Source organism: Pyxicephalus adspersus, chromosome 2 (genome assembly GCF_032062135.1).
Source record: "Pyxicephalus adspersus chromosome 2, UCB_Pads_2.0, whole genome shotgun sequence".
NCBI lineage: Eukaryota > Metazoa > Chordata > Amphibia > Anura > Pyxicephalidae > Pyxicephalus > Pyxicephalus adspersus.
In genome coordinates, this window is record NC_092859.1 from 138,299,494 (window position 1) to 138,319,890 (window position 20,397).

At 38.6% G+C, this 20,397-nt stretch overlaps 2 protein-coding genes across 3 annotated transcripts in view; one reads left to right on the top strand and one right to left on the bottom strand.

The window, feature by feature from the left end:
• SLC24A1 (solute carrier family 24 member 1) overlaps positions 1 to 10,585 on the bottom strand; it is a 35,764-nt gene extending 25,179 nt beyond the window's left edge. For both annotated transcript variants that reach the window (XM_072402615.1, XM_072402614.1), the window contains exons 1-3: positions 10,394 to 10,585; positions 4,627 to 5,795; positions 997 to 1,059 (exon numbers count right to left, since the gene is read on the bottom strand). In XM_072402615.1, the coding sequence (XP_072258716.1) occupies positions 997 to 1,059; positions 4,627 to 5,619 (1,056 nt within the window). In that variant the 5' untranslated portion in view covers positions 5,620 to 5,795; positions 10,394 to 10,585. The remainder of the gene's footprint in view (positions 1 to 996; positions 1,060 to 4,626; positions 5,796 to 10,393) is intronic.
• Positions 10,586 to 17,421: 6,836 nt separating this feature from the next.
• INTS14 (integrator complex subunit 14) overlaps positions 17,422 to 20,397 on the top strand; it is a gene marked incomplete in the record, with an annotated part of 10,509 nt that continues 7,533 nt past the window's right edge. The window contains 4 exon segments of the mRNA XM_072402616.1: positions 17,422 to 17,490; positions 18,645 to 18,905; positions 19,437 to 19,544; positions 19,928 to 20,083. Of these exon segments, the coding sequence (XP_072258717.1) occupies positions 18,684 to 18,905; positions 19,437 to 19,544; positions 19,928 to 20,083 (486 nt within the window).

The window sequence follows — 20,397 nt, forward strand, 5'->3', positions numbered from 1 at the left end:
TCCTTAACAGTTCTTTCATTGGCTTTTGACATCAATTTTTCTAACATGGCATTGTTTAAATCTGATTACAGTTTGGTATGGAATTTGTGACTCACCTAAGAGTTTACTGTAACTCCTGACAGGCAGGATAGTAAGCAGGAGGGTATATTATTGTATTATATATTATGACAATCATTGAAACATTAAAGTATTCCTCAAGTATTCTTTATTCTGTGCACAATATAATGATCAAGTAATACAGTAATACCAAAATGATCTTTAAAATGATTGATGAGATAATCATTTTATGCATCTCTTATTATGTCATGCTGATCAGTGTAATTAAAGTTTGTTGACAAGGAACATTGGAGTGATTTTTTAGTGAACATTCAAAGTAGAGTTTTTTCTTCATCTAAGGAGTTTCTTTTTGAATAATATTGTCATTTTATTTTTAATTTTAAATCATATTTTAGGATAAACTTTCTAAAATAACCAAATTTCTCTAGTTTTGTTGTGATGTCGCTTGAACTTGATTAAAATAGTTTATTCCTCCTATTAAGCATTCATACAGATAAAATAGATAATAAATTGCACAGGACAGGTATACAAACTTGATGTCATTATTTGTACAGCCAAGTATTTTTACAGAGTAAGTACTGGGCACTACCAAAGGAAAATCTCAGCATCTAATAATTCCCTAACTGCTTAATGGGTTGGTTGTAGACCAAACACTGAGGCCATGATTTATGAAAGCTCTCCAAGGCTGGAGAGAATACACTTTCAGAAGTGAAGCTGGGTGATCCAGCAAACCTGTAATTGATTTCTATGAAATAATTTGCTATCTGTTAGCCAATGTTTTCAATTCTTGACCAGATCTATTCCAGGTTTGCTGGATCACCCAGTTTTACTGATAAAAGTGTATTTTCTCCAGCCTTGGAGAGCTTTAATAAATCAGGCCCACACTTAATTGGATTTGCACGTTTGAGCAGCATGTATTAAACTCCTTGGATCACCTACCTTTAATCTGTTGTTGTCTTCAGGTGGCTTTGGCTCATCCGCTGCCACTGACCCATTGCCTTTCTGTACATAGAGACAGAAAGAGTAACCACATAACACCATCAGTCAGAACATTGCAAATCAAATATGTTCAACCAACAATAAGATTAAGAAGCAGTGCTGCCCAAAGTCAGTCCTTTACTCAGCACCAAAGGAACCATGTTCTAACTTTGCATCAAAATGTCACTTTTTAGATTTAAACTGAAGGCAATCAGCAGAGGAGCGCTTACATTACATTATACTGGTAACATTTTTTGTATGGCCTATTGATCTAATACAATTGGAATAAAACAAGTTAAGTCAGTGGTATAATGCTGCCAGCCAAGCTGTCAGATGTAAAAGGCTTGATTAATGAGATGGTTTTGCATATTAAATACAATGGCACGCTGCCCAGTATTTGCTTCCTCAGCACTGGTAGATCAGTCAATGCCAGCTGCACAACACAACCATCTCAGCTATGGTAATACAGAAGACTGACACATTGCAATCCATGTTGCTAACAAAACCTTTTGGGTCCTAAAAATGTAATACTCAAATACAAAGAGAAATGTTACCCCCTTAAATGATGCATTGCATAGGGGAGCTGTGCACTACCAAATAACTACAAATCATTTTGTAATAATCCAATGTCGTGAAAATGTTTACAGAATAAATAAAGTAATTATAATGCATTAGATTGTTGTAAAGCTTGTTTGCAGCCAAACACTTCTGTCTGGCTTTTATTTCTTTTGTTCCGGTCTTTGACTCCACTGTAGTCGTTTTCCCCACTTTCTGCCCTTGTGACCCCTGTACATGAAATGGGGTGGCAATTGTCACCAGGACAGAAAGGTACAAGCAGGGAGAAATGATTATCAGCAGATATAATCTATATTTACATGCAGTTAAGGGGGAAAGCCTTCAGAAGATATTTCAATTCTGGATAACTTTTAGTAATCTGAATTAATTCTTTGCTGCTTGTAGAATCCAACTGTGTAACTGAACCCATAAATGTTTTTTTTCTACCTTGTCTTGCTTCTCCTGCTGCCCTCTCCGTGAAATACTTTATAGCAGCAAATTAACTTATATTAAAGTAAATTGTATAAATATTGAATAAAAGTGCATACAATAAGTGAGAAATGGTCTTTCCCATCTGACGTTTCATGGGATAGAGGACCAAACTGCTATACATAATTATTCAACTTGTATTACCTTTCTCAGTACATCCCCTGAGGAAGCTGATTGGCGAAACGTGTCAGGACATGAGATGTTATTCTTGTCATCATTTTGAATAAATATTTATAGCAGTTTGGTCCTCTATCCCATGAAACGTCAAATAGGTAAAACCATTCTCACTTATTGTATGCACTTTCAATCAATATTTGTACATTTTGCTTTACCAATTTATGTTAATTTGATGCCACAAACCCCAGCCTTCTTTGGTTTTTGTCTAAGCATTATATCCTTTCCTTGGGGGTGGCAGCACTTGGTATACTTGGAGGAGGGATTGGTATCCCTTTCCTTTTCCAGTTTGGCTTTCCATAAAATGGATAGAACACCAATAGCTGCAGCTGATCAGGGAATTAAAATTCTAAAATCGCTAACATTTTGTGAAACGATCAGTATTATATAAATGTACACAAAGATGTTATTACAATTTAAAGAATTAATTCCCTGGAGTTACTAATGTGATTTTTTTATTGTCTGTTTGAGCTGTGAAATGTCCGGCTGTAGTCTCAGTATTAGCAGTTGAAAAGGAAAACAAATATTTTGGTTGGAGGCAATGCATGTAATGTGTGCTTGTGAAGTTAGTCACTGCAACATTGACATTGAGGGTAGAGAGTGTTTTGGTCCATGTGGCCCCCCTTCCTTCTCTTTGTGGGGCCATTATTTGAGAGAATGTTTCCGGCATACTTTAACACAGGGGAGGAGGAAGTAATTAGAAGGAAGTTCTTTAGATCTCCTGAAGAAGCGGATTAAATTGCCGCGAAATGCGTAGAAAACAACAACATCTAGAGATCCATCTAATATATAATCTGTGATTACCCGTTATATAATAATAATGATAATTGGATGTTTTTATGTATTTAAAATTGATAATAATAAATTACATTTTTTATTTTTGGATTTTAAGTGAGTTGTTAAACTTGCTTTGTCACAGCCTCCTAAGTCCTTTCTTGGTTTGGTTTTTGGTGATTTATTTAAAGCCTAACTCAAGCCAATACTCAAGTTCATATGCAGCCTTAAAAACCTGACCAACAATCTTTTGACTTCTGCGATTGACTGCGATATTTAAAACAACTGTAAAGAAAGACAAATGGGATTATCTATACATTTTTCACCTAGGATTCATCTAACTTTTACCCAAAAATCACACATTTCTTACTTTGGATCCAATTAGAAGACATATGAATTATAAGTAAAAGTTTTATTACACAATTTAAAATTGAAAAAAGCATTTTTAAATGGGTAAAAGCATTTATGAATAGTCCCACTATCAAAAGTCCCACTTTGAAAATCGCAATTCAGAAAGGTGGCTTTTGCTGAAAAGGACAGGTGATGTCCCTTCTGCAAAAACTATTCTTGCCTGCCTGATTGCTGCCAAGCTGTCAACGTTTACTGAGATGCCTATGCATTCAGTGTTCGTTGCAAGGGTTATCCAGCAATGCTTCCTCCCTTCCATGTACCGGTACCTAACAAACTCCTGTGATGAGTCACGTTCAGGGGTGTAGTGGGGCAGGCACGAATGGGAACACTGTGCCCTCACTTTTTTCGGGAATGGGCACACGTGCGCACTCCTATTTTGCAAAAAATTTTATGGTGGTCTTCGGCTCAGGCCAGTCCGCCCCCCCTGCGGGGTCAGGAGAAGGACCCCTTTGGGGGGGGCGCACAGGCCAGAGCCCCAGACCACGTCTCCCGTATGGATCTGCAGGCTCAGGGCGGGTTGTCTCTCTGAACAGTCAACAACACTTTCCCGGGGGGGTTCTGGTATCATGACGTCATTCTGGGGGAAGTCTTTTCCCCTTTCAGTGACACACAGGCAGGAGTGTAGTGGGGCGTGCATGTCATGGCCAAAGATCAAAACACAAAAGAAGGGAGAAGATGGTGACACCTACGATGGAATCAGTGCTTAGTACCTGTTGAAGAGCATTGTTGCCACTATAAGGTGTTGTCACCATAGTCCTCAGATATTTCTAAGAAGTGCAAAAGAGCAAGAATAAGAATTTTTCAGATTAGGAGTTTTCCTGGCAGGACCAAAAGGTATGTTTTGTCCTTACAACACAGATTTAACAAATTGCTTTCAAATGTTCTTTAACAGAGCAAAAAGGAGAACATAATTTCTATGTTTACATAAACATTTATATTTACCTGACCACATTTATAGGCACGTTGAATGCCTAGTCCCCCCGCATGCCATGGTTTGATTTGCCAGCCCATATGTCTCTTTTGTGTCCTGTAAGATTGCATGTGCTAGCAGATCAAACCACAAGCACAGAGGGACTGGGAATTTGACAGTCCCAGAAATGTCAGAGGCATTGCCCAAAACAAATTTCTTACACAAGCAAAATTCAAAAGCATAGAATAAATTCAGTTAAGTTAGTATTAGCTACAAACCTTGGTTGTGTCTTCCAACGCCATAACCTTTACAAGTTGCTTCCTTTTGGAAAGTTGTGACTTCACCAAGCGCTCTACCTGGACATTAAATTTCATGAACAAGACATACAGCCCATAGGAAGTCAGAAGTAAAAAGCTTTCCCACCAAAGGATGACGTTATCAAGAAAGAAGATGATCAACATTATCAAATCAAGAATATAAAAGGAGACATCTCTAAACAGAGGCCACCATGTAAGGTTGAGAATCTCCCTGGAGAAAAGGGCACAAGTTCCAATTACGAACAAGATGTTAAAGACAGCGGAGCCAACAATAGTTCCAATACCAACATTACTGTGGGAAATAAACACCCCGATCAGAGAGGTGAAAAGTTCAGGTGCAGAACCACCAGCTGCCATAAACGTAGCACCAGCCACATCCTCGGAAATCTGAAGCTTGTCTGTGATCACTCCCAAAGCTGGAACAAAGAACTCATCGCAGACAATGGCCAAGGCCACAAATACGTACATCATACCGAAGATGTGAAGTGACACCCAGCCCCCCCTGCGTTGCTCTATGTTGAATAGATCCTGAGGATACTCTCCTTTGGCATGAGGTAATGGAGGTTTGGTGGGTTTACTCATAGTGGTTGAAACAGGTGTTGTGGTTGTTGGTTTAATTATGGGCGTTATGGGATCTGGGTCCACAAAAATACACTTTCTGGTTTTGGTCCTTTGTGTAACATTATCTGTAGATGAGGCTGAGGTAGAGGTGGTAGTGCTGGTGGTGGTGGAATAGTTCAATACTTCTCTAGCAGACAATTTTAGGGTCATTTCTGCATTTTGCATTTCTCTATCCTTCACTGAGCTTGGATTTTCCAAATTTGTCTCTGGCCAGGAGTCTAAATTCATCTTTTGATCAACTGACAGCTGGTAAAGGGAGCACAGGAACATAACACAAACTATAAACAAGATTCGGTTCAGCTGAAGTCTTTTTCTTCTGTGTAGATGCATCATTACAGCGTACTTTGGCTAAAAGACCAAAAGCCAGAAAAAGCTGGTGCCTTCCACAGAATTATTTGTCAACTAGGGAAAGATACCGGATATTGTCCTATGCTTGTGTTTCATTTTTGGCTTTCCCTTGTGCACTATTTACTAAATTTGGGGGGTTCCTCTGGGCATCCCAGAAAAGCCTGATAAGAAAATAAAAAGGTTATTAGCAAAACTGAAATTATTTTATTATTTATTTTTTTATTATTACACAGTATTTATATAGCACCAACATATTACGCAGTGCTTTACAAAGTCCATAGTCGTGTCACTAACTGTCCCTCAAAGGGGCTCAAAATATAATGTCCCTACCATTGTCATATAGCATTACCACAGTCTAAGGGCAATTTTGTGGGAAAGCCAATTAACCTAGCTGCATGTTTCTTTGGAATGTTGGAGGAAACCTGAATGGATAGAGAACACCCATGCAAACATGGGGAAAACATGCAAACTCCAAACCTGGGTCCTAGTGCTTACCTCTCAGCCACCATGCATTTATTTCTAAATAATATGGGATATTGTAAGCCAGGTTTATACTATGATAGAAGATAAAACAAAAGGTATAAAATAGCATAAACATGCATGATAAATGATCAAACATAACTGTATCAGAAATCATTGATGTGCATGTGTTCCTTATAATCAACAGGCAAATGTACTTGTGCTGACAATATATATCGTTTTCACAAATCATGGCCTCCTGATGATTTTTTTTAACATTTTTTGTACTTTGTGTAGAAGTAATTCTTGAATATTGTGCATTGGGATTCATGGGCAGCCCATATTCCAATATCTCTCTCCGTTGCATTAAAATACAACACTAGAAAATGACAGACCACAAATCTCATAGTTCTTAGCTGTGCAGGTTTACCTTTTTATTGAGATTTGTTGGACAGATTGTATGGACAGGTATAAATAAATCACTTGCACAGTTTTCTTCCAACCCTTAGGTACCCAAATCTCCCCTTATATGGACAATATAAATATATATAGTATATACAAGAAATACTCCTAATTATAAGTACAGTGGATCACTGTAAGCATTTTAGGAGGCTGCATAGTTTGGAGCCACTTGGCAGAGTCACCAATTATTTACTTTATAGTTGTCTGAAGAGCTGGCATCCTGACCACCATCATTCATCCCATTGACCACTAACATAAGGGACATTTTTATTACTGACCCCCTGAATGTTGTTTGCTAATCACATACATCATAACTTGCTGTATACAGTTTTCTGAACAAATGTTTTGGGTGAATCTGTTGCAAAGTAACCACACTCCCTGTTTCAGACTTACAGTATAACACTAGGCCACTGCCATACAATTAACTGTAGGGTAGCCTGCTGTGTCAGCTCCTTTAAATATGTCCATTGGGCTGCCTATGTAATAGATCCCTTAGGCAACCCAATGACCATCTGAAATTCTATATTACCTTTCGTATAACTGGGTAGAAATGATAATGCATGATATTAGTAATGAACAAGCAATGATATTAATAATGAACAAGCTGAAGAAGGTGGAGATGTATCTTAGGAAGATGAATTGCTGAACCAAGCTATGTGACCTGCCTGTCTGTAAAGAGTGGGAGTGGTGTGCATGTTATCGAATGTTGTAAAAAATTGCAAAACATTTGACTATCCTTGTGTTAGGTGTTAACATAAGGTTATTAGGGATTAAGTGTTAGGTTTAGTATTGGAAGGTTAATTGTTATGCGTTAGGGTAAATCACAAATATTTGTTAAGGTAAGGTTAAGAGTAAGGTTTTAGGGCCAAGTGAAGGGAAGTTAGGCTTCTTCTGCGGAATCATGCCTTCAGGAATTCCATACATACAACATTTTTAGCGAGGGGGTTCTGAGAAGTTCCTGGCTTTGCCCCCTTCCAGAAGTAATAGAAAAATTAGTGTGGGGGCATACGACAACCTAATATCTTAGTATGTAACTGCAATTATCAGGTCTTTACGATTCTTAAAACCGTTTTTTCTTTTAGTGAGAATCTGTGATGGCAGAGGCACAAGCAAGTTTCACGCCGTTGGAGTTACGGGCCGTCATGAAGTTTTTGTTTCTCTAGGCAAAGTCAGCAAAGAACATTCACACTGAGATGTCACAAACACTGGGGGTGAACTGTCCTTCCTACAGCACTGTCAAAACCTGGATATCCCATTTCAAGACTGGGCGCCCCCTAATCTCAACTGACTCGGCAACCTGCGATGCTGTCCATGTGCTGATTATTGAGGACCGGCTAATATCCGTGAAAAAGATAGCCCAGATACTGGACATCTCACGGGAGCGTGTGGGGTTTGTTATCACCCTTATCCTAGACATGCGCAAGCTTTCAGTGAAGTGGTGCTGAAATGTTTTAACAGTGATCAGAAGAACTGTTGGAGTTGAAGCATCCAAAGCCGTTTTGGCCCATTTGGAAGCTGCACGGGACTTTTTGGCTAGGTTAGTGACTGAGGATGAAACCTGGCTCTACATTCGTGATCCTGAAATCAAGGAACAGTCAATGGAATGGCGCCACAGTGGGTCCCTGTGGCCAAAGAAATTTCAAACCCAGAAATCGGCCAAAAAAGTCATGACACCTGTTTTCTGGGACAAATACGGTATTCTGTTGGTGGACTACCTATCCCAGGGCTCTAGTATCACTGAACAGTATTATGCTAACCACCTGGACCAGCTGAAGCAGGCAATTAAGATGAAACGCCATGGAAAGTTGACCAAAGGGATCCTTTTTTTGCAGAACAATGCACCTGCGCACACGTCCAACATTGTAGCACCCCAGGTTGTAGCACCCCAAATTGAACACCCCAGGTTTCTAATTGGTCCACCATCCCCCCTACTCACTTGACCTGGCCCCCTGGGACTATTATCTGTCCCCGAAATTGAAGAAACACCTGAAGGGGCAATGGGGGCAAAGCGAAAATGGGCCTGGTTTAATAAAGGCCTCCAAGGCTGGAGAGGATACATTTTCATCAGTAAGGCTGGGTGATCCAGCAAACCTAGAATGGATTTCATAACTCAGTTGCTATTTGTTAGCTAATGTTTTCAATTCTGGACCAGAGCCATTCTAGGTCTGCTGGATCACCCAGCTTTACTGACTTTAATAAATCAGACCCAATGCCTTAGAATTTACACATACCTCTGTACTCTTTTTTTCTGTATTAGGACTTAAATACATAAATTCTGAGAATTCTCGAACAATCAACATATTTAGGCAAGATACGACAGTACTCAAGTGGATAAAGAATGTCTAGCTGAGCTATAAAACACATTCATGTTAGTGAAAGAATATAAAGCCATTTAGAGTTTGGGTAAAATTCCTATAAGGCTTATCCTGCCATCTGAATCCGGGGGGAGATTTACTTTCCCTTCCTATAGGCATAACAGGAGGAGGTGGAGAAAAAGTGTCCACTGTCCACTCCATTCTTGTTCCAAGCGGATTTTTGGGGATTTTCCCTCTATTTTGGTATCAGTATATTAGAAAGAGTGTACCTTTCAAAAGACAGAAAAAGAAACCTAAAAGAGATTTAAACCATTCCTTCTTCTATTTGAAACTAAAAAATGTAATTTACCCAGATTATGGTTGTATTTCATTATACTTCACCACTAATAGGCAATTAGAGGGCTATAGGTTCCTTACCTGTAAATCAAGTTTTAACCTTTTTTTGTTTACATTCCATATACTACTATTGTACCCATATCACCAGCAATAGTGAAATATTTTTGTTTAAAATCACAAGACTCAATAAATCAGGCTCAAATCTTAACTCTCAAAACTTGTAGCAAATAATAAATATACAAAAAAAGCAAAGTTATGCAAAATCATAACATTTCTTGGACTGTGGACAGCCTAATAGACCAAGTGTGTTGATATGGGAGCAGCAAATAGCCACAACATATGGCCCCTGATTTAGGGAGAAGGCCTAGTCATAAGAAACTAACCCATGTCTATTTATGTGGCAATTGTTATCAATTTGCCTGAAAAGTCTTCCTTAATCCACTTTCTCTGCATCCAGGAGCCTATAATATAACCTCCCAGTGCAGAGTAAAATCAAAATGGAATCTTAAATGCTCCCATATGTTCTCCACTGTTGTCTCAGGTTATATAAATGTTCATAAACCCGTTGTTAATCATTGGGATATGTTTAAAGGTTTAGAAATGTATCTGATTTAAACAGCTAACTACCCTACCGTAGAAGTTAGTGGCCAGTAGATGTTACCATTAGTATTGCTTGAACATTAAAGAATTAATTTTAGAAATAAAAGGTTTAATGGTAGGCTATTATCCTTTGTAAAATGTTTAATCTATTGCTATTTATACAGGAAAAGTGATAGCTAAACCTGCTTGTTGTAGATAACCCCTCTCCAGTTTTTTTTTTCTTGAATAAGTAAGTTTCTCATGATGGAATCTATTGAGGCCACATGAAGCTTTCCATTTTTAAGCGGTATGGAGTTTACAACAAAATAATTTGCTTAATAATTGTTCTGTCCACATCAATTCTCCCAGTAATACAAACTATTCTCACAGGGATTTAGAAACAGCTGTTAAAATGTGCTGACCTTTATATGACCTGAAGATTTGGAGTTATATACAAAGTACGATACTGTATTCTCAGGTATAGAAAGACATGATCATTACATCAATCCAAATCATCTGGAGGATATGGCCACCCCAAAATCTTCATGGTAGTTTAACATGTAACTCAGAATAACATATATGACCTTCCTGAAGAATCTGAAACTTACCTGATCAGAAGAGGAGGCAAGCTGATTGGAGGAAGCATTCGTTCCTTAGACTTCAGGGTACATAAAGCCCGGCCAGGAGAGGTGGACTAAGAAGAAGGCAACAGAAGTGTCCCCATCACCAGCAAATCTGCACCGGTTAAAGTCTGCTGAGGGTCAGGTATGAAGGACACGCTGCAAGAGCACTGTCCAATCCACACTAATACCTGCAGCATTAAGGAGATTATACAGCAACAGTGTACTTTCCTTGCTCCCAGGAGAGAAACTGCTGTATGTGGGAGGAAGAGAAGAATCCTTTTAGTAAAATGTTTTCTGTGCTAAGTTTAAAGTCAGATTTTATCAAAAAGGTTCACATCACAGTGCTCCAATAAACCAGGATTCCGTCCTATCCTAGATTATAACATTTCAAGAGCTACAGAAGTACCAAACATTGCAGGAGTGGATCATATATATTGTTTTGTGAATGTTTAAAGCTCCAAGAAGATATAAAATAAATACATACATGGTACCTTTGTATTGTTTTTTGTATACTCAGCTCCCCGTTCACATTTACAGGCTTAACCGTTGCTGGAAATGGTAAACTTTGCGTCAGACAAGGACAACAGGAATACTTTGAACAGGGCTATCCTGCTATTTTATCCTGCAGGGCAGCAAACAAATACAGAATCAATTTAGGTTTGCTTTGTATAGTAATACCATAAACAAACATTCAGTCATCAGAGCAGCTAACTAAACTTAGATTAGTTTCAGAGTACCAGGGGTCACCCTGTGACCCCTGTTACTCTGGGTTTCCCAAAACAAACTGACAGCCCATGTATCTTTATAGTGTTGGGTTAGCAGTCAGCCATGTCACCCAGCAGCAGGCTCCCACAGCATCAGTCACATATAAGGCTTGTGCACAGGTAAGGTTAATGATAATGTCTGGCTACTAAGTAAGATGTGGACAATGTTAAGGAGGCTTTATCCTACCCAATGACTCTAGGACCTAAGATCCTGGCCAGGAAAAGGATTCTGAGAAAACAAAACATTTGTTTTTGGCACGTCGGTCATAAACCCGAAGAAAATCAGAACTGTTTGCACAAAACATAATACTTCCATTACTCTTGACCCTATTTTATGGGCAAACTCTCCTTTTCCATTTTTGAATATTTCCTCACAGCAGTTTTCAGTTTGCCTTAGAGATCAGCACATTGGTCCTGATTTATTAAAGCTCTCCAAGGCAGGAAAGCATACATTTTCATCAGTGAAGCTGGGTAATCCAGCAAACCTGGAATTGATCTGGTCCAGGATGAATACATTTGCTAGCAAATAGGGAATTACTTTGAAGAATTCCATACCAGGTTTACTGGATCACCCAGCTTCACTGATGAAAGTGTGTCTTCTCCAGCCTTGGGGAGCTTTAATAAATCAGGCCTTATGAGACTTGACCACCCACTGTTAGATTTCTATTTATCCCCAAGAGCTAACATTACCTGTACCCTTTTTTCAAATAGATGTCCCCTGAGCTTCAGGAATGTGCTAAGGTTTTCTATTTTACTTTGAGGTGAGGTTCAGGCACAATGCATGGTAAGCTATATATATATGCATGGTTTGCACAGGTAAATCTAAAAACAGGTGATTCTGAGGGGTTAATTTGTGCTAAATGATGCTCTCATTCCATCAAAGTGTACAGGTAGTCCCCAGGTTAAGGTCATCCTACATACAGACACCTCCTAAATACAAACAGGGCTTCCCTGCTCGCTGTGTGCAGGACAGAGGCTTGATGGGGGGGGGGTTGGCATGACTTGCAGAAAAAATCTTTTGCTAAACACAGCTGAGGTTGTGGGTGATCTTAAGGGGGTGAGCTCTTTCTGCAGCCTCTTGTAACTCTTTAATAACCAGGACAAACTCTGCAGTTGTTTCTTTTTGCATATCAAAGCACAGCTTGCATCAATTACATTACATAGTTGCATTTACAGAACTGTACCTGTTCTGACTTAAATACAAATTCAACTTAAGAACAAACCTACAATCCCTACCTCGTATGTAACCTGGGGACTTCCTGTATTAGGTAAGCACGAAATATTTGCAGGTGCTTTATGTTTCTTGGTTGGTAGGTAATATCACTGATTTCCTCTCTGATCACTTATGGGCCCTGACACTTTGTCATACATTTACTTTCGAAACTGAGACTCCCAGGTCAAAGTTTTTGATTTTAGCCGAGCAATTATAAATTCTCACATATGCTTCTTTGATTTTCTTTATAAATTCCCAAACCATAGGCATGGGTGATTCTATTCCATACTGCACATGAGCAATGTATTTGATTACATCCTTTGGTATTTCTTTTCTATGATTTCCAGGTTAAATCCAAGGACATCAACTGTGTAAAATTTAAACTGGAGAAAACCTTTTGGACAAAGTGGCGCTGTCCTTGCTAAAAACATAAGGTGTGGTTACTGAAAATCCAGAACTTTTCCATACTTATTAAACAATTTTTTTAGGTACATGACTAGTGACATGATTATAGACTTTGTACAGCGCTGGGTAATATGATGGCACTATATAAATACTGTGTAATAATAATATAACACTGAGGGATCCATTGAACCATTCTACCAGCTTATCAGTTTGGGCTGGGTACACTGAGGTGGAGAGGTGAGAAATTTTCAACAAAGTTTTTAAAGGGTTCTGTCAATATTTCTTTACAAATACCGGTACAGAAAAAATATTAGAAGAACACTTAGAGGATGAGTTTCTGGGCCTGATTTATTAAAGCTCTCCAAAGCTGGAGAGGATACACTTTCATCAGTGAGGCTGGGTGATCCAACAAACCTGGAATGGATTTATTCAAAGTCCTTTGCTATTTGCTAATAAATGTTTTGAATCCTGGGCCAGATCCATTCCAGGTTTGCTGGATCACCTAGCTTCACTGAAGAAACTGTATACTCTCCAGCCTTGGGAAGTTTTAACAAATCAGGCACTTTTAAGAGAAATTACATATGGATACTGGGTGTTATACTCAAGTATTTATTATTAATATTAATATTATTAGTATTATTAATAATAAACAGGATTTATATAGTGGCAACATATTATGCAGCGCTGTACATTAAATAGGGGTTGCAAATGACAGACAGATACAGACAGTCACACAGGAGAAGGAGAGGACCATCAATATGTATAGGTAACCACTGTCAGGATTTAGATGTGGCCTGAACAGATCTACAGCAACTTTCTAAAAAGAGACCTCTAGTGTAACAGTGAACTCCAAAATTTAGTTGGAGTGCAATATTTGTCATTTAGAAGAATTTACAACTGCTTTGTAATTACCAGGCAAAAACAAAAAACACTTCTTTCTTTGGGTTTTTGTTTACTTCTAAATTATTATCAAAATGTGAATAGGCCATATCACATACCATTCTTCTGTGAGACTGGAGAGCCTTCACACAAAAGCTGCTCCACAACTTGCTACCATTTCTTTATTACATGATACAGTGGGCCTGAAGGCTGGAGGCCCAAGGCTGGAGAGGATTTAATTTCATCAGAGAACCCGGGTGATCCAGCTAAGCTGGAATGGATTTCTTAAAAGCCATTTGTTAACAAATGTTTTCAGTCCTGAACTAGATCCATTCCGTTCACTGTTGGAAGTGTATCCTCTCCAGCTTTCAATAATTTGGATCCAGTAAGTTGTGGTATTCAGCAAAACAGATTTTTAAGGTAGCATTAATTTGCTTACCTTGTTACATTTTTTACATTAATAAAAAAGTGAGTGAGTAAAATAAAAATTAAGTCAGACCTTAAGAACCTCTGATCTGTATATTTTTTTCTGAGCCAGAAAGAATTGAAGCCAACTGATTAGAATGACAATTTAGAAACATGCCATTTGAGAAATAGGGATCATCAACGCCAGCTTACATATATCTACCAAAACAAAGAAAAGAAGTGCAAAGCTATAGTGTGGCACTTGATTGTATTTAAAATGTTTAAACGTAAAAAAATATTGCACTCACAAATGTAAGGAAAGTTCTGTAAAGCCAAACATAACACAAACTCATTTACTGGGGTCCAACATCACCCACTTTATGTTCTTGTTAGGGAGAACCAAGAATGTTATAAAGAGTGATTTCTGTACATCTGAACCCTCTACAAGTTTCAGTATTGTTAGTTGTTCTCTCTTCCTAATACTTCTTATTTCCCTTTCTAAATATGAGGCTGCGTTCAACTTCTATTCTATCTAAATCCTGGGTTTGATGCAATTTGAATGGAAGTGATATACCTGTTTGTTGGCCATTATGTAAAATGTACATCTATCTATGCAACATAGGAAATATGACTGATTAGTTTTTACATTACTTTTCACTACCTTCATAAAAAACATTAGAGCAATCCTTATCATAAAATAATACAGCTGTAATAATACTGAAAGTCCTCTAGATGGCTACTCAGCACTTTATTGTTACATGGAATAAATTGCATTATTTTTATTCTTATACAGTATTTATATAGCACCATCAGAAGCTGTCCCTCAAAGGGGCTCACAATCTAATGTCCCTACCATAGTCATATGCCTTTATTACAGTTTAAGGTGAGCAACCTCAAGTGGAGCCGAACCTTTTCCAAAAAGTCATAAGGAAGCCCGGCTCTTCCAGTATGATCCTGAAACAAAACAGTGACTGGAAATACCTTCCTCACCAAGAATCAAAAAAAGTCCAAATCTGAAGCCATGCTCATCGTATTTTGTGACAATACCGGTCTAATTTTGGCAGAATGGGTTCCAGGAGAACCAACATTATTATAAGGGAGCTGAGAGAAAGAGTCAGGAAAAGCCGGTCAGAAATGTAGGAAAATGGCTTTATTCTTCATCAGGATAATGTTCCTTCTCACACAGAACTTTCAAACACATTACTACGCTGGAACATCCTCCATAGTCACCAGATTTGGCACCTTTTTTCTTTTTCCTAAATTAAAATCTGTACTTAAAGGAACACAATTTGAGTCAATGGATGCAGTAAAGAAAAAAACATCAGATATCATGAAACAGCTGAAACTGATCTTCTCCACACCTTCCACCAGTGGAAAACAAGACGGCATCAGTGCTTAATTGTGAATGGAGAGAATATTTCCAGCATTAGATATGTCATAGAAATAAATAAAAGTGTGTTATTATATCAGGCTCGTTATTTACTAGACAGACATGGTGTATATATATATATATATATATATATATATATATATATATATTCTCTTTCTTGAAAATGCAATGTTTTAGGTATGTGTAATATATGCTGGTAAAAAAGTATTTATATATACAGTATCTCCCCCCATCAACCCCCTCCTATAGCACCAAGGTGAGGATGATGATGTACTCCATCCAGATGGATCCTGAGCCGTCAAAATCTCATGAGAAGATGAATTTGCAGTTCATTGGAATGCTTCTCACAAGATTTGTCCTGCTCTGCATTTGCAAGGAATATTCCTGGAAGGTGATGGTGATATTTATACCCAGCCATGCACACAATGGGGGTGGGACATTGGCAATTTTTTGGTTACAGAAACATTCTGGATCTTTAGGAGACCCCGGCACTGGACTGTATATAGAAAGAGTATATATTATGAAAGTGGAGACATGGCCACCCACACAATGACGCCCTGAAAGTAAACACAAGAGATAACACATGGACTAGAGCTTCACATGATTGTGGCTTTAGATCAGCGGTCGCCAACCTTTCAGACCTCACCGACCACTAAATTTGGTACACTAAAGAAATACAAAATATTAGTATGCTTTTTCTCATTTATTATGGGTTTATTTCATTCCAATCTAAGACCAAACAAGAAATGATAGTTATCAAAGTCAAACTATTTAATGCCATTAAATATAACAGTAAAAGAAAATACACAGTTAGGTCATACTTACCTAAAAAAGCATCTGAGAAATAAACAAATAAAACAATCGGATGAGAATCAGTATTCGGGGAGTGACTGTTGTAATGATGGAAACTCACTACTGAAAAGGTCTCCCCAACAAAGCCCTGAGGAAGCCTTATTAGGCGAAACGCGTCAGGTGGGAAACAAAACTATTGCTGTCTGAACAGGATCTAAACTACCTGTACCATACGCTTATTTGTTGCCTAGTTTAGTTCTCCTATGTTAGCATTAGGACTAGCATAGGTCATCTTTGTCTAGTTTTTAATATTTTTGATTGAAATAAACTTTATTGTTTTAAAAAAAAACATTCCGTGCCCTAAAAAAGCCTGTCTTTTCTCTATTACTAAAAACTCACCTTCTCATGGTGGAAACAGTACTGAAGTGTACAGCTTGGCAACAATTGCCTCATACAACTTACCACTACACTGTTGTTATGCTGCGCCTCCCTTGTTTTTCCGTCTCTAGTACAGTTTGTGAATTTAGTGCAATATAAAGGTGAAAATTGTCATTCAGAATGTAAAAATTTATTTGAATATTAATTTCATTTATTATGAATAAAACATAAAAATTGCAAATAATGTCCAAAATTTTCTGTGGACCACAAAAATTTTCTCACAGATCACTGTTTGGAGACCACTACCCTTAACTCTACTTTTGGTAGGTAAAAAGAAAAAAGTTACAATTACACTTACATTACCCATTCATTGAGCAATGACATCACTGTCCTGCGGACCACCAGTTGGTGATCGCTGCTTTAGGTGACTATAATGATCATTTTATATATGTAAGGATTTAGATAATTGGTCATTTTTGCCTGGTGATTTGCTTTAATGTAAATAGGGATAGATCTAGTTCACAGGGAGCCTCCTGAGACAACCACAAGGAAAGTAGGGAACTTGTACATGGGGAAGTATTAAACATATAATCACACCCCTGTTGGAGGGGATGGGGCAGCACTGCAGGATTTTATAAAGGAACATTTAGCACAAATTAAATTATACATCAGACATTGCACATGCGCAGTGCGTTCGGTATTCACATCATACACGGAACCTTGTATTGCCGCGTGCGTTGCTGGAGGAAGCCCTGCGTGTTGCACCAATTCGAGTGAGCTTTTGAAAGGTGTCCGGGCTGTTTGTTATTCTGCAGAGAAGGGAAGAAGAGGTGAGTGGAGCGGTGTACGGGCACAGGTCGGTTTATATGGTCACCCTGTCCCCTCCAGTAGTTGTAGTAGTAGCAGCACAGGTTATGCTGGGAGTGATAGTTCCCAGAAGACCTCATTGTGTGCTCTTTACATTGTGTGTCATTATATTGAGCAGTGCTGCACAGACTGAGGATCCTTTCATTTCCTTTGCCTGGCTAAGACTACACACATATCTGGGTCCCAGGACTGGAACAAGCATGCAGCAAGGGAAACTTGCACACTTGTTTTTAGGTAATTGGGTCTGATTTAATAAAACTCTCTAACACTATAGAGAATACACCATCATGGGAGAACCTGGGAGATCCAGCAAACCTGGAATTGATCTGGTCCAAGATTAAAGACATTTGCAAATATTAAAAAAAAAATCAATTCCAGATTTGTTGCATCACCCAGATTGTTCCATGATAGTCTATCTTCTTCAGTCCTAGGGAATTTTAAAAAATCCGGTCCATTGTCTGAAAATACCAAGGCCAATGGACTGACATTACAGCAGGCTGCACTGAAAACAAAAAAATACATTTACCTTTATCCTGCAGGTCCCTCGATGGTGCCGTTCCTTCCCGTGAACAGAGAAACTGATGTGACACAATTCTGGGTGTCCCAAAAGTCTGCATTCTCCGCCGCTTATCTAACCATCTGCCAGCCCCTGGGGTTGGTTTGTGTCCTGTACTAATTGAGGGCCCAGCAAATGCAACCCTGCACAGTGTTTAATCCAGAAATATTTTTAAAGCTGGGTGGGAAGAAATTGTAGGCAGGTGGCAACCCCTGTATTGTGACCCAAGTCTTCAGTAACCAACCAAATACAGCCGGGTGGTGCGCCCAGAGATTTCAGGAATCTGTGGGAGAATAAGTGATTGATTAATGATCTTCTTTTTTGAGAGCAATCAGGGATAAAGTCACTTCATTATAAATGTTCTATGCAATCTTACCATTGGCTTTTTTACCTGGTATTGTTGTCTCTTAGTGGCACTGGTGTACAGCAAAGGATGAAATAATAGAAAGAAATAGCATTTTTTTTTTAATAACTATTGGCCCATGATACATTGTTTTATTAATCAGAGCATCATTTAGTTTTGTCTTTGCTTACTTTAATAGTTAAACAGAGAATGTAACTGAACATGATCTTTTTATATGTTGCAGGTTTTGCTATTGGATTGTCAGAAAGTCCAAGGAATCACCATGCCCACGGTGGTGGTAATGGATGTGTCCCTCTCCATGACAAGGCCTGTGCCGGTGGAGGGGACAGAAGAGTTTCAGCGCAAGCACCTGGCAGCTCATGGCCTCACTATGCTGTTTGAACACATGGCCACCAACTACAAACTGGAGTTCACAGCTTTGGTTGTTTTCTCATCTTTGTGGGAACTGATGGTTCCTTTCACCAGGGATTACAACACACTGCAGGTATGTCAGGCAGACCACGTCTGTACCTCTCGCTGTCCAAGGCAGCCATGCCCTCCGGCTTTATCTTCTTGCTCAATGATGAACTTGACCCTGAGTCCCTGAAATCCCTGTACTCAAGAGGGGACATCCTTTGAGGGACCTCAGAAGCACACTCAAAAAATCTTTCAGTATCGTCCAGATATTCTATATCACATGCCGTTATTTCCCCTGAAGAGGCCACCAAGGCCAAACGCTTTGGGAATTACTAATACAACTGTGATCACTTTTCAAAGAGATATTATTTAAATATTTGAATATTGCAGTAGTGGTATTTGTATTGTGCCAAATCTGGCCAAAAATCCTGTGTGTTTTTTACCTCACTGTATATTTTAATAACATTGAAAATCAGGAAGGGGGGAGGGCTGTGAAAGAAGAAAGGAGGTAAGCCCTGTCATGTAACCCATGTTACACATTTCTTTAATTAAAAAGTTCTCTGTATCTCATTTATTGTTTGGTCTATTTGTATTGACATAATATTTCACCCCCCCCCAGGAAGCTCTGAGTAATATGGATGATTATGACAAGACCTGCTTGGAGTCTGCACTTCAAGGTGTATCCAATGTGGTCCAACAGGAATGGGGAGCAACTGTACCTTGCCAGGTAAAATTCATTTTAACTTCCCTCATGACAAGCTTGTTTTTACTGTCTTCATAGACAAAAACATAAAGCCATGGTCAGGGAGAGAGTAGACGCAGGTTTTGGAGGGGGATAAACTGGTAGTGTGGGGATATTTATGGGTGTTGGGAGCCCTGAACCGAACCATCTGACGCGTGTACATAGCCTTAGTCTCTCCCTAGTAAACAAAGTATCATGTATTACACATGCCTCAGTTTTTCCTTTTCTTTTAGAGAATCCCTTTTAATAACTATAGGTACATAGTAATGTGGATTATTACTTTAAAAGTCAATTTTATATATAGTATATTGTTATATTAAGACTGCACTGTCATGGTTTGATGTAGTAAAAAAACTTTCTTTGGTTAGGTTGTGCTGGTTACAGATGGATGCTTGGGCATAGGAAGAGGATCTCTGCAAAATTCTTTGACAACCCTGAACCAGCGAAGTGAAAGTAACCGCTTTCCTTTACCATTTCCTTTTCCTTCTAAACTTTACATCATGTGCATGGCAAACCTAGACGAGGTGAGCTCAGGGGGGTACATATGTAACACTGATTCATTTTATACAGAGGATATTTGATAACAGCACTTTCCCTAAAAACCCCCTAATTTTATACATATACATTTATACAATAAAGCTGAGCCTTGTAATTACCCATCAGTAACTATGTTACACTGTAACTACCACTTTGATGGAGAACATGCTGTGCACACAAATAGGAAGAAGAACATAAGTAAATGCATGTTAAAAAAAAAAAAAAAAAAAAGGAATAATTCTGTTACACATATTACCCTATACATGCTATTAGTATCCAGGGCTCTTAAAGCGATTTTTCT